Source organism: Simochromis diagramma, unplaced genomic scaffold (genome assembly GCF_900408965.1).
Source record: "Simochromis diagramma unplaced genomic scaffold, fSimDia1.1 OVJJ01000123.1, whole genome shotgun sequence".
Classification (NCBI taxonomy): domain Eukaryota; kingdom Metazoa; phylum Chordata; class Actinopteri; order Cichliformes; family Cichlidae; genus Simochromis; species Simochromis diagramma.
The window spans coordinates 771,158-785,123 of record NW_024386778.1 but is presented as its reverse complement, the minus strand read 5'-3'; the positions used below and the strand labels follow the sequence as shown (position 1 = coordinate 785,123).

At 44.1% G+C, this 13,966-nt stretch overlaps 2 protein-coding genes and 1 long non-coding RNA gene across 7 annotated transcripts in view; 2 read left to right on the top strand and 1 right to left on the bottom strand.

The window, feature by feature from the left end:
- LOC120720571 overlaps positions 1-13,966 on the top strand; it is a 914,567-nt gene that overhangs the window by 831,041 nt on the left and 69,560 nt on the right. The gene's annotated exons all lie outside the window — the stretch shown is intronic.
- LOC120722325 (vacuole membrane protein 1-like) overlaps positions 1-13,966 on the bottom strand; it is a 62,821-nt gene that overhangs the window by 40,517 nt on the left and 8,338 nt on the right. The window contains exons 1-5 of one of the 2 annotated variants that reach the window (XM_040013304.1): positions 6,692-6,805; positions 5,092-5,191; positions 4,852-4,993; positions 1,166-1,256; positions 6-116 (exon numbers count right to left, since the gene is read on the bottom strand). In XM_040013304.1, the coding sequence (XP_039869238.1) occupies positions 6-116; positions 1,166-1,256; positions 4,852-4,993; positions 5,092-5,179 (432 nt within the window). In that variant the 5' untranslated portion in view covers positions 5,180-5,191; positions 6,692-6,805. Of the gene's footprint in view, positions 1-5; positions 117-1,165; positions 1,257-4,851; positions 4,994-5,091; positions 5,253-6,691; positions 6,806-13,966 lie in introns of those variants that run through there. The other variant, XM_040013296.1, reaches the window with a different exon arrangement.
- Positions 6,874-10,608, top strand: LOC120722397. Of its 4 annotated transcripts, none has more exons than XR_005693433.1 (4): positions 6,874-7,301; positions 8,166-9,591; positions 9,916-9,976; positions 10,051-10,607. It is a non-coding gene; the product is annotated as an uncharacterized LOC120722397 (long non-coding RNA). The 4 variants fall into 4 exon arrangements; XR_005693428.1 differs by having other exon boundaries at positions 6,878-9,181; positions 9,302-9,591; XR_005693424.1 differs by having other exon boundaries at positions 6,991-7,098; positions 7,205-9,591; positions 10,051-10,608.

The following is a 13,966-nucleotide window of genomic DNA, read 5'->3' as shown; positions in this document are numbered from 1 at the left end:
CTTACCAGATAAAGGAGGAAAGTGTGCAAGCCAGTGCCAAGACCCACAGAGGAGAGGATGCCCAGACCGACCCAGTAGGCACACCACAGCGTCTTCTTCTCCATGTAGCACACATACTGCAGAGGCCAGAGAGAGGGACGGTCAACCACATGGCAGAGACACATGCACAGAGTGTGAAGAAAACAAGAAAAGGGGAAGGGGAGGGAGGGGGTGTGCACAGTGTGAGCAAGGAAGGGACAGAGTGAGAGGAGGTGAGAGTGTGTGAAACAGAGGGTCCTCTAAAGGTTGGGAGAAAGAAAGAGGGAGAGGAAGGAGAGTGAGGGAGAAACCTGAGGTTGTTGAGTTTAAAGGACAGAGCTGTAGGGTAGGAGTGTTCAGCACAGAGCACCATTATTCTTTCCTGGTGGCAGCCAGCTCTTACACAACAAGCAAACAGAAGAAAGCCAAGATCTCTCCTTCTCTGTTCATCCCCCACTATCACTCCATCTATTGCTGCTGTTTACACCGCCTCCTGGAAGCCCGGGCAGGTTGTTTTCAGGGGGAAGCATGGAGTGTGTAGATTACGGGAAGGGGGGAGAAGGTGGGGTGGGGGCTCTGACCAGTGACTCCATTTCCCAGGAAACCCAGGAACACAACAACAGCACATACGCTCTCTGGCTTTACTGGCAGGATTCGGGGAAGCGCAGTGCCAGCCAAGGGAGATTGTTACGTGTAGTTACTGAGAAGTGATTACACAACTCCATGACTGTAAATAACGCTGATTTTCTTCCCCCGTATTCCAGGGGGCGTTAAAAACAGCAAAAATGTGAACAGTCTCTGGGGGATTGTACAGCACGGCATGCTGCATTTGGACATTTAGAAGCATATTTATAAGAAACTGGCAGATACAACCAAGCACGTTTATGCAAATATCAGCTGTCAGACAACAACATACTACTGTCAGATGAAACCACAGATTTCAGGCACTCTACAGCTGATGTGGATGCACGGGCAGGACAACCCTGCAGCAAATATACATGTTGCATTCAGTGCTGCGGTGGGCTAAAGGTCAGGAAATATAATCATCAAAAAGTGACTGCCACAGGACCAACTACGTTAATAACCTCCTTGCATATGAATATTTGGGATACGCCAAGAAATGCAATATGTGCAGAGTTTTAGTCACCTGGGTATGTGCTCCTTCAATACGATAGGCAATGGAGAGGAGGATCAGCAGGGTCAGCAGGCCAAACACAGTCTGTCTCTGCTGCCAGAGCCTGGATGAAGAAGCAGCGAGTGAAGGTAGACAAACTTGAGACGGAAGTTGGTGGAAAACAAAGCAGAAAGACAATGTTTAGTAGGGAAAGTTTGACGCCAGAGGGATCGTCAACAAGGACGTGTTAGTGAAAGGAAAGGATTTCAACTTTGGACAAGAGAGACATCTGTTGGAAGCTAATCAAATCACCGCAGGGTTTCACCCATACGAGGCCGTGCTTCCAGATGGTGAACACATCCGAGTAATATGCAGCCTATAAAAGCACGTGCTCGGCCATGAGTGCCGTTACTGTCACCTCGTTAACATGTGCGCAGCGTTGCCAACTTAGCGACTTTGTCGCTATATTTAGCGGGTTTTCAGACCCCCTTAGCGACTTTTTTTTCTAAAAAGCGACTAGCGACAAATCTGGCGACTTTTTCTGGTGTTATTGGAGACTTATTTATGACGACTTTTTGACGTGAAAGCGCGGATCACTCTTACTCTCAACAAGCAGCGGTGCTGCTGTGGGCACCTCACCCGTGCCAAAGCGCTCACGGGCGGAAGATAGTCCTCCCCCGCTGCTATCAGAGCAGGAGACGTTCACACCTGTGCGTCCAAACTGCAAATGAATTGCGCATGAGCGAAGCTGCTGCTCCTGCATTGACTGTAACGCAGCCAGTTCTTCTTTTACTGTTATGCTGTTTTGTGGATCACAAGCTTTAAAACTACTTATAAACACACACACAAAGTAACTCCACCAGAGTGCCAGTTTCGGGTCACTTTTGCCGGTCCAAGCCCGGCTAAAGGAGCAGGGTTGGAATTGTGACATTAAAAAAAAACAATAATTGCTAAAAGAAATTTAATTTGTAGTTCTAAATAAATTCTAACTGCATTTAGGACGGTTTTTACTCACTTTGTCTCTTCCACGATGTTATTTCGCTCTAAAACAGCGTAGGTTACAATTACATTAGCATGACCAATTATGCAAATTAGGCGATGACGTCATTTGGCGACTTCTAGCGACTTTTAGGACAACCAATAGCGATTTTCATTACTGAGGGGTTGGCAACACTGCATGTGTGGAGGGGAGAAAGTATTCGAGCAACTTTATACAGAGCAGAATGAATCCAAAGCACAAACTCTCGCGACAGTAGCAAAGACATTTATAGACTTTGAAAAATAAGTTATTGTACAGACGTTCACGTACACTCACCGTAAAAAGATAATGCTCACGTGTTTATTTTGAATGTTAGAATCAAACGTTTTATGAAAAAACAAAACGACAGAAGCTAACTATGCTATCATCAGATTTATGGTTGATGCTAAGCTAACCTTGTTTGTTTGCCCAGTGACTCAGGACGTGTACATCTGTAGAAAAGGTTGGCCAGCTGACACATTACAGTCAGTGCGTTTGTTAAAACCGTTTCTTTCACATATTTACTGCCCAAACTGACACGGAGACAATATCGGAGTGAACAGAAGCGCATGCGCGCTGGTCCCAGGTGCAAATAATTAGGGTTGATTAAAGGAAAAGTCAGAGTAGCATGAAATTAGCCCCCAGTGAGAAGGTCAGAGCAAACAGTTGCCTCCATGTGCTGTCGGCTTCACTCACTTATTTCAGGTGCTGGAGCACACCACATTAGCACTGACATGGAAAACTGGCTCTTGTAGCTAATTAGAGGTTAGCTAATAGAATAGAATAGAACTGGAAGCATTCTAATAAACTCAGAATTAATCCATTAAAAATACCTAGGGGCAGCTGCCTGTTTGTGGAAGCCATACCTCTCCAACTTCAATACAGCGGTCGGAGATGGATGTCGCTGTTTTACGTATGTTACTAAAGACCGGCTACATTTATAGCCATTTAACATGTGTGCATGTATATTTTCACATCTCTTTTTCTTATGTTTTTCTTCTCCCTCATTTTCCAACTCACCTCCAGCCTCATCTCTTTAACTCAAGGCTCTGACAGTGAGCTGGCTAAACAACAACAGCTGGTCACAAGCTAACATTAGGCCAGTTAATGTCCAAGTCCAACTGTGTTACACCCACTTCAAAGAGCAGCTAATTGAGACTAACAGCAGCTAACGTGAAGCTAACAGCAGCATTTACTGAAAAGCTCAGAATAGCTGCAACACCTCAACTCCAGATCACATCAGTCAGAAGTAAGGTTCACTGACACCGGCACTGGATTCATTTGACAAAGTTTAAAGCCTCCTTCACAGTAAATAAACATACTGACAGTTGAGGTAAACAGTGAACTGACAGCCTACGCTTACTGCAGACGAACAGTGATCGTTTGTCGTACACCTGGTAAAAAACAGAATTCAGTGATCTGCAATTTGGTGACATCTAATGATGAGATTAGGATTTAGTCCAGGTTTTACTCTTGGGCTGTGTTAGAGTATCTTTGCATGATTTAATTTGCCTTGAAGTTTAAACCGTAGGTGGGTGGGGCTTATGTGTGTGCCATGACAGTATCGAGGATATCCCGTCTTTGAAATCACACACATCCAAGAATAGAAAAAAACACTGCAAATGTGTTTTTATTAAAACCAGAATTTCCATTCATTTGACCGTAATGATTTCTCACCACATGCCCTCCCCTATCCTAATCCTGCATTGTTTCACAAGCTACCTACATATTAAGAACAACAAGTGCATAGCCACAAGACAGGACAGTCTGTTGCCTTGAGGACTCCCACATGTTGTAAATTACAAACCGCTTTTAACAACATCCAGGATAAACCTCTCTGCATGCGAGTGCACTAAAGCCCTAATGTGTTTGCATGTGTGCTGGGGAGTAGCAGCTTCTCTCAGTCACAGCGCTGCTCGTGGTGCTTGCGGCTCACCACATCCTCTTGTAGTTTTAGAAAATAAACACGTTGTCCTGACACGCTTAACCACAAAGGCCCCCCTGAGAGTACACTCTGACCTTCTTCTGGGTTCTTTGTTATTAGGTGTACAAAGACACGTTTTCCACCACAGGGAACATGCTGTCAAGACAAATTCTGACGGAGTCTGAGCTGATGTTGTTGCTTTGTTGGTGGGATCATGCCAGTGTGTGTGGCAGAAAGACTTTCTTGGTAGAAAGGAAGAGGAGTGCAAAGTGAAAATATATACACATGTAAACAGATCCTGTGGTGTTTTTGTTGCACTGTGCTGAAGACTGAAGATAGAACAACGGTTAACTGAGACAATCAACGGTACATCTGATCTGGTGGTGTTTATATCCTTCTTGTGTAAGTGAGGACTGCATAGTTCTGCCTCTTCCTCTTTTTGTGCAATGAAAGCAGCAACTGTCACTATAAATAATACTGAAAAAACTACTGCTTAAATAGGACAAATCTATGTGCTGATTTCCCAGTGACAGAAAGCCACAGGACATAAATGTGTCAAGTTTTTCCTTTTATTCGTCATTAACAGCTGAGCAGATGCAAAGAAGCTATACTGAAATGGTTTGTGCATTGTATCTTACTAATTCACCAAAAGTCTAATGTTACCACGTTGCCTGTTTTAACATTATCATTAATGTTAAAGCTCTTATTGACTGAGCACTCGCTCATGATGCCACAGGCAGGAACAGATCAGAGACAGTGCAGTCATTTGTTTCTCACCTCCACGTCCAGCCTTTCAGGGTGATCAGCAGTTCCAGAGTGAAGTAGTGAAGCGTGAGCAGAGGTTTCTTCCATAACACGAGGGCTTCGCGCTCATCCGAGTCCGTCTGTCTCCCGCCATCCGCAGGGAGCCCCGAGTCTTCTATCGTTCAAGAACACACACAAACAAATGTGGGCGCGCAGGAAAACCATTTATATACTGGTTCACTTATAGTATCATTAAGCATTTTTAGACTTTACCTCCCAGCTCCCCATTTTGCTGCTCCTTTACACCCAGTCGCCTCTGAAGCAGTTCACCTTCGGCCCCACACTTTGCCATCTCATTCATCTGGAAGGCGTCCTGCTGAGACAAGAGACGGGCCTTGAGCGCAGCGTCGCGCATGCTGATCTGCTCGCCAGATCTGAAAGCGCTACTGGTCCCAAACAAACACAGAGTCGCTTTCAATAACACGGAGAACCCCCGAATATTTTCCACTCTCAAGCATGTCTCCATACACACTTGCACACGGGGTAAACAGCTGCTGTTTTTGCTACTCCTGCGTCCTGCAGAGCGCCAGTAACCCAGTCAGGCCTGTGCATGACCTAATAAGTACCTTAATTAGCGCTGATACTGGGAGCGCATGCAAATCTTGTTCATTTTTCTGTGCGGACAACTTTTGAGAAGTTTCTCCCAATAATCTTCAATATGTTTAAATAATAGATTTAACGGTGTAAGACGGTGTTGTGCTTCATGCTTCCTCCCTTCGTTTGTTCACAGGAGATCCACGCACCTCCGTGCTCGTGCCTGCAAGCATGTAAGTGTGTCACTACAGAGCCTCGTGTCTCTCAGGAATCAGTGAGCATCAAGATGGGGACTCTGACACTGAGGTGTGCAGCTCACCATCTGCTGGAATTGCCAGTTCCTCTTGCAGACACACACACATACTGTCAGAGCTTAATCCCTCTTTCTGTGCCCTAGCTGTGCACCTCTGGCTGTTTAAAATCTGCAAAAATAAAACTGCACAGCACATGCATCCCAGATGAATGTGGAGTACATAGTTTGTGAGACTTCCACTCAGTGCTTGCTGAAGGTTCAAGGACCTGAACACAAACGTATGTTCAGCATGTTTCATTGGAAACACGCTTCCTGATCGCTGAAACGGCTCACACTGGCAGCTGTAAATAGTTGGCAGGCTATTTTGTGCTACTGAGATGTTGCACACCAAAAAACGATGTTCTTCTTATACATAAAGAACTGCACATAGACTCAGTGGCAGATTTCAAACCTTCAGCACATGTGCTCACTCAATGCTGCAACAAATCATTTGCTCGTTTGCACATGAGAAAACAGAGCCTTGTCCAAGAACCATGCTATTCATCATATCCTGTGAACAATCCCGACAATAGAAATCTGTGCCAAACCGGTCTGTTTGTGCAAAACATGAACTTTTGCTGCCACAGATGTGTGCTTTATTCTGCAGAACAGCTATTTTGTTCAGGAGTTAAACTGCAAACTGTGCGTCACAGCCAGCACCCAGTAAACAGTTTCATAACGACACTTCTGCTTATGTGAGGCTCATAGCACAGCGCTGCTCCAGCGCCTGATTGCGCAATCGCTTCTACCAAAACAACTCAGACCTGTTGAGTAACTGCGAGGGACAATGAGAAATCCAAGACAGAGCGCACACACTTCCAGATGCGAAATCCAATACGGCGTAATCGATTCACACTTTTGTTAGACACAAATGAGAGCTGCACACTGGAGACGGGTTATGGACTGAGTGCAAAACAAAAACAAAGGCCTTAAATATGACACCAAAGTCTGTTATAGAAATGCATGATGCACAGAGAGGAAACTCACCGTTCAGCTGGAGTCTCGTCTGCAATCAGCTCTGAGCTTGTAGAAAACAAACCCTGCGGTGGAGCCCCAGTAGCAATGTAGGGCAAGAGCACGCTTCCCCACGAATTGCATCATAACTCGAGTGCAGGGTGTGGTGATGAAGGGGGCCAGTGAGGGATAGAGCAGTGATGCTGGGTTTCTTGGGGGGGACACACAAACACAGAAAGAGGGAGAGATTTCATCTTTTGCCTGGTCAAACCTCCAGAGAGGCAGTCTAATTAAGACTCTATAAATAAGTGGATCACTTTCCTGGAGCGCACTTCTAACACGTCTCAGTCCTCTGCAGGTTTCACATTGAGGATGCATGAACGGCATCGTGTCAAATTAGAAAAAAACAACTCCAAAACTAAGGACATTGCAGTTTTCAGGTCATTAGTAGAGCCCTCAGCTGTCTGCTGGCGTGTTTGAGTTCCTGTCTCATCTCATTTGCCAGAGTTAAAAGAAGTTGTCCAGCGGCTCACTCTTCTCCCACAGGTGGAAGGTGTTTCTGCGAGGGCTCGAACACAGTCCGGGTTTACTGTCTCCTGGGATCTTGTTAAGAAAGCGGAATGATGGGAAGATTCCAGAGCAGGTGACATTTACCACCCGACCGCACGACATGTGATGTTAAAATGACAAAGTACAGCCTCTGCCTGGACGTGGTAGCTCTGAGTTCAGTTATATTCATGTCAGAGGTCATTTAGTTCATATTTTAAAGAAGCACAAAAACATTATAATAGTTTCAAATGAAAAGTTTTTCCACAGAAATGTATTTGGACATTTCATTTGTACACGTAGACCTCCGATCTTTGTTTCCTAATATGGAACACATTTGTGTTCTTCATTTGTCTTTGTGTTTAAATCACAATCTTTGAGATGAAATATTGTCTGTTTTAAAAAGGTCTGATGGGAAATACAAGCAAAATATCAACCTGTAATACTGTGCTCCTTAGTACTCATCAAACGAGCTAGATGAAAGGCTTATAGTTACACAATCCTTCATAACACAACGCTGTCACGTCTCAGCTTGCAGTCTGATTTCAGTGATGTGGGCAAGTGGACGGGATGTAATCTGATTACTGTCAGATCATGTACAGCTGCTTGTAACAGAAACTAGCTGTTTTGTTCAATAGGGGGCAGTGTTACCTTGAAGTTTAAAAACCTCACTGGGCTTATTGGGGAAGTCCCAGGATTATGTTTTGTCTGTATTCCCTGTGCGGCAGTTAATGTCACTTAGAAAGTGGGATGTACCGGTTTGATTAGCTCTCCGTGGGAAAGCAGAGACATGTTTGTTTGTTAAACTACATTTTAACCTGTTAAACCTCCAGCATGTTTAAAAAAGCTGATACCTGGAGATTCAGCAGGATGATGCAGGAGCTCTTCAGGAGTGATGGAGAGAAGCAGGACAGCATGCGAGTGCTAAAACAGGGCTAAAATATTTGCACTTGTTTGACAGCATATGGCACCTGTTGGTATAACAGCTCGTGTCCGGCGAGTGTGTAGTGAAGTGGAAGCGATCAGGAGAAGACTTTCCAATGCTGTAAGCAACTACAGAGAGAAGAAGGAGCTCTGCTGGAGGACGGGCCGATACCTGGAGAGAAGATAACAAAGATAAAAAAAAAGAGCTTGTTATATTAAACCTTAACAGCTAAACTAGACTTAATGGCAAAGAAGGGACTTTTATATACACACTGTTCATGGGCTGTAGTCTCACAAACTGGAATAACGCTGTGCACGTCACTCCTCTGTGGAACATTTCAAAATAAGTTATGGCACCGCTATGATGACATCGTTGATGATTGACTGTGTATCCAGGTCACAGCAACAGGTGGAAACAAAGAGAAAACTCTGGAAGCAGGAATATGAAAAAAGCCTGCGCTGGGAGCTTTGGGCTCAGCGCGAAACATTAATAAGAGAAATGGTGAGAGGCATGCACAAGTGTGTCCTTTTTTGACTTCAGCCAAAAAACATCGGGACAAACGCTGTTTCACCTTAGAGTTCAGGCCTGCTCACGACCCTGTGACCAGCTGGCCACTGTTAAACGTCGCAGATTTCATTGATGTCAAAAGCAAATCACTGGTGTTGATTTCATGTCCTGATTGGAGGCAGAGAATCAGCAGCTGAGACACAAAAATGAACATCTGCCTGCTGAGGCGACATCTGGGTCTCCAAGTATACTTGTTGTAAGGATTTAACACCACATTTTGCCTCTAACGGCTGGAGTCGTGTAAAAGCTGAAAGAATTTCCAGCTAAATCAGAAACAGTCATGCTCTGCTCCTCTTTCAGCTGTATTATCTCAGGGGGAAAGGTCAGAAAATGAGGTCAGCTATGCATAAACGGAAGCTAATTTTTGTTTCAAATTGCTTCTTTGACCAAATAGCACATTGATAGCTGTAGCAAAGATTTTCTGTGTCCTGTACCACAAACTGGAGGAGATAGTCTTACATAGTAAGGATGAAGAAACACTGAAGGTATGAACAGCTTCATCATCTTTCGGATGTCACGTCTGCTACGAGTCTTTTTGCTGTCAGAGACTTAAATATGAATAAAGTTTGCCGCCTGCGCTCAAACGTTTCATCTTTTGTCTGCAGGATCTAAGAAAGGAGCAACGAGAGTTATAGAAGCAGCTGGATACCAGGCAGGAAAATGAACCTCTGCAAGCAACGTGATCATTTATGCTGGTTTAAAAAAGTCTCCGTTACTCAGTGACACCTTTAACCAGTAACTGACATGAACTGAAACTACTCGCAGCACGCTGCAGTCTTTGATGAGCAAATCTCAGTTTCTATATTACACTGACTTTTCTCCCATCTGTCCGTTCTTCACTTTCACAGAGCTGCACTGCGATTCCAAGAGGAGTCCAGGAGAAACACAAACTATGGTAAACATAGCACAGCATCATTGTTTAGCATCTTTATGGAAAATGTATTTAAAAGCAGCTTCGCCACTAGCTCTTCCTCGCCTTCCACTCTTTGGGAAGTGCTTCCTTGCGTTTGAGTGAGTCCACTTTAATGACTGTTTGCAAACAGAGGGGTTTACAGTCCTTAGTTTTGCAATAAAACTCACATTTTAACGGTAATGAATTAACATCTCATATCTGTGGGTCATGACTGGGACTATTTCATAACGAGACACTGAACATTCCTGAGCAACCATAACACGTATTGCCACAAGCTGCTGATTTTGTGCCTTTGTCTTTGCACAGATGCCACAAATAAGATACAACATCACAACATTTGGGCACAAAATGAAAAGACAAAGATGAGGTACTTAACCGCACATCACACTAAAACAGGTCCCTTGTGCTTTGCTGATTTGAGTATTATGTGTTTGTGCTTAGTTGGTGGTGTAACTGTGTCAAGGTCGTGTGGGGAGTAAAGTTAGGAGGCTTCCTCCTCGGTGTGCTCGTTTTGGTGGCCTCTGTCTGCGTCACTCCGCCTCCGACCTGCGGGAATCTGACTGTACAGCACACAGCGTCCATCCTGTTTGTTTACAACTAACTGGAATTCATATGAGTCTACACGCCACCTAACGCAGTAGCATTAACATCAGCCAGTAACGGGGCTCTCTCATCTGTGGCTCTCTTCGTGCAGCGCTGTGTCGTTGCTTTCAAGTTAAGTAAAAGAGTAAATAATTGGAAAACTTAGACTTTGAAGGTTTCATTTATTTATTTTGTAAAAGTATGTTGAACCTGAGCCTGTTGAGACACGCAGCACTGAGATCCTGATCACGGAGGCTCCCCGGCTGTGTTTTCTCTATTACATGATGTTTGAATGATTTTTAAATGGCACTTTCATACTTTGAGTAATGTCTGTAATTTTTTTGTTTCCTTTCATTTTGTTAATCAGTTCGATTTTCAGTTCGATTCATCCATCCATTCGCTTCCGCTTCTCCTTTTCAGGGTCCTTTTCAATTCATCCATCCATTCGCTTCCGCTTCTCCTTTTCAGGGTCCTTTTCAATTCATCCATCCATTCGCTTCCGCTTCTCCTTTTCAGGGTCGCGGTGCTGGAGCCTATCCCAGCTGTCATAGGGCGAGAGGCGGGGTACACCCTGGACACCCCGGACGGGTCGTCAGTCTGTCGCAGGGCCAACACACAGGGACAGATAACCATTCACTCGCACATTCACACCTAATGGCAATTTGGATTATCCAATTAACCACAAGCTGCATGTCTTTGGACGGTGGGAGGAAGCCGGAGTACCCGGAGGGAACCCACGCAGACACGGGGAGAACATGCAAACTCCACACAGAAAGACCTGATGGTGGAATTGAACTCAGGACCTTCTTGCTGTGCAGCAACAGTGCTAACCACCGTGCCACCGTGCTCCCGTGTTCAATTCAATTCAGTTTTATTTTATGGCACCACATCACAAAACTGTTTCCTCCAGGCGATTTATATTGTAATGTAAAGACCCTACGATGATACGGCGAACACAGAAAACAAAAAACCCAACAATAAGATGACCCTCGAGTGTTACTCCAAACACTGAAAACCACTGGATTCCACTTGGCGACAACAGGAAGGAAATTTATTTGATGCAAAGGATGTTGAAGATGGAGCTGCCAGGCAGGCAGAAAGAGGAAGACCACAGAGAAAGCTCATGGATGAGGTAGAGGAGGACATGCAGAGGGTTGGTGTAAGACGGTTGGAGGGGTAGGGTGAGATAGAGGCAAAGGATCTACTATGGTGGCCCATAATGGGAGCAACTATAAAAAGAAGAAGACCCTCTCTCCTTAATAACATCCTAACTCTCCACCATTCAAACCATTTTAGGACACTCTTCCATATTTATATGGTCATGTATTTGTTCCATTAATATGCTAGCTTTCACAACACTGATTTGAACTAACGAGGCTAATAACTAACGAGGCTTTAGACTGAAGCATTTATAGCTGCTTCAGTTCAGCTGAAATAAGACGTTATTTCTGAGGAACACATGAGAACATTTGCTGATTTCAGTCTTTAATAAATTATCAAATATTTACAAAGTATTATCTGTGACACACCCTTCAGATGGGTGAGTTTCATAGTGTGCTTCCTCCCTCATTTATGTGGCGTCATTGAATCAAAGACCTGTGCAAACTATCACAATGTTTTTGGTGATGACATAACAAATTGGATTTTTGCCACCACCTAAGTTCATTCTGCACATTAAGCTCCTTTGTACATCCATCGACATCTGCATACCTCACTTGTCTTCACTTACTTATTTTTGTACTTATTTATTTATCTTTCATTATTTTTATCTTTATTTATCTTGTTCCTTCAACCTAACCTGGCATTTGTGTTTGGACAGCAGAGGAAGAATTTCATTGCACAGAGAAATGCTATTTCTTCTGTACACGTGACAATAAACACTTTGAATCTTTGAATCCTGAACCATTCGAACTATGTCATATTATTTCTTATATGGATCATCTAGCTTTGGGTGTCTCAGACATTATTAACATCATCATACTGTTGAGTAAATATCATATCCATTGTGCTAAATCTGTTTATAGATGCTGTTTATAGACTTCAGTTCAGCATTCAATACAATCCACCCCTCACAACTCATCAGGAAACTGACAGACCTGGGCATCAGTTCCCTCATCTGCAAATGGTTACTGGACTTCCTGACCAACCGCCCCCAACATGTCCGGCTGGATAACCGCTGCTCATCTACAATCACGATGAACACCGGTGTACCACAAGGCTGTGTGATGAGCCCTTTCCTCTACTCCCTCTTCACCCACGACTGCAGACCTGCTGATGGTTCCAACACCATCATTAAGTTTGCAGATGACACCACGGTGATTGGCCTCATCAGTGACAACGATGAGGCCGCCTACAGGGAGGAGGTGGATCGTCTGGCTGAGTGGTGCGACAGAAACAACCTGCTGCTTAACACCGAGAAGACCAAGGAGCTCATCGTGGACTACAGGAGGAATGCTGACCCACATCCACCCATCCACATTAAGGGGACGGCTGTGGAGCGTGTGAGCAGCTTCAAGTTCCTGGGAGTCCACATCTCCGAGGATCTCACCTGGACGACCAACTGCTCCAAGCTGGTCAAGAAGGCTCACCAGCGCCTCTTCTTCTTGAGGAGTCTGAGGAAGAACCACCTGTCCTCAGACATCCTGGTGAACTTCTATCGTTGCACCATCGAGAGCATCCTGACCAACTGTATAACAGTCTGGTACGGGAGCTGCTCTGCCTCGGACCGGAAGGCGTTGCAGAGGGTCGTGAAAACTGCCCAGCGCATCGCCGGAGCACCACTTCCTGCCATAAAAGACATCTACAGGAAGCGGTGCCTGAAAAGGGCTGGGAAAATCATCAAAGACCCCAGTCACCCATCACATGGACTCTTCACCCTCCTGCCCTCTGGGAGGCGCTACAGGAGCCTCCGGACTAAGACCACCAGGTACCGGAACAGCTTCTTCCCCACAGCTGTCAGACTCCTGAACTCTGCCTCCTGACATCTGACCCACGTTAAACTCATGGACTGAACATACACACACCCACAATGGACAACTGTACCCTCAAACACACAATAATAACATGGACTGAACCACCACTCACAACCACTAGCACTTTATATAGCCTCTGTAGAAACTATCTACACCCTCACTTATCTTAACCGCACTACTGTATAGCTCTGTGTAAATAATCATTCTGTACATTCGATAATCTTTAATCCTACAACTGTTTACAACTTGCATAGTTCCCATTTCTGTATAGCTGTATATCTCAGATTCTGTAAAGTTATTTATTTCATATTCTGTATAGTTTTTCATATTTATATCCTGTTCATATCCTGTACATAGCTTGTACTCACTACAGCCTGTACATACTTATAGTTATAGAATATTCACAACATACTTCATACCGTGTACATTATAACATACCATAATAGACCCATTTCTGTAATATACTCACATATCTATATTATTGCTAATATATATTGTAATATATCTATATCACTAAAGCACTTCTGGATGGATGCAAACTGCATTTCGTTGCCCTGTACCTGTGCATGTGCAATGACAATAAAGTTGAATTCTATTCTATTCTAAATCGAGGAACTCGACGCCTTCTTTGTTTTATTAATGATTTAAAGTTGTTTTTTTCTTTGCTTAAAAAGACTAAGAGCAAATATGCCAAAAATATTTATCAGGGCATTGCCCGTCTCCTGCTATTTTGACTTATCTTATTTTATTTTTTCATTGCTCTCCTTTACACAAAATTTAAATGCCTGCCATGTGAATCTTTT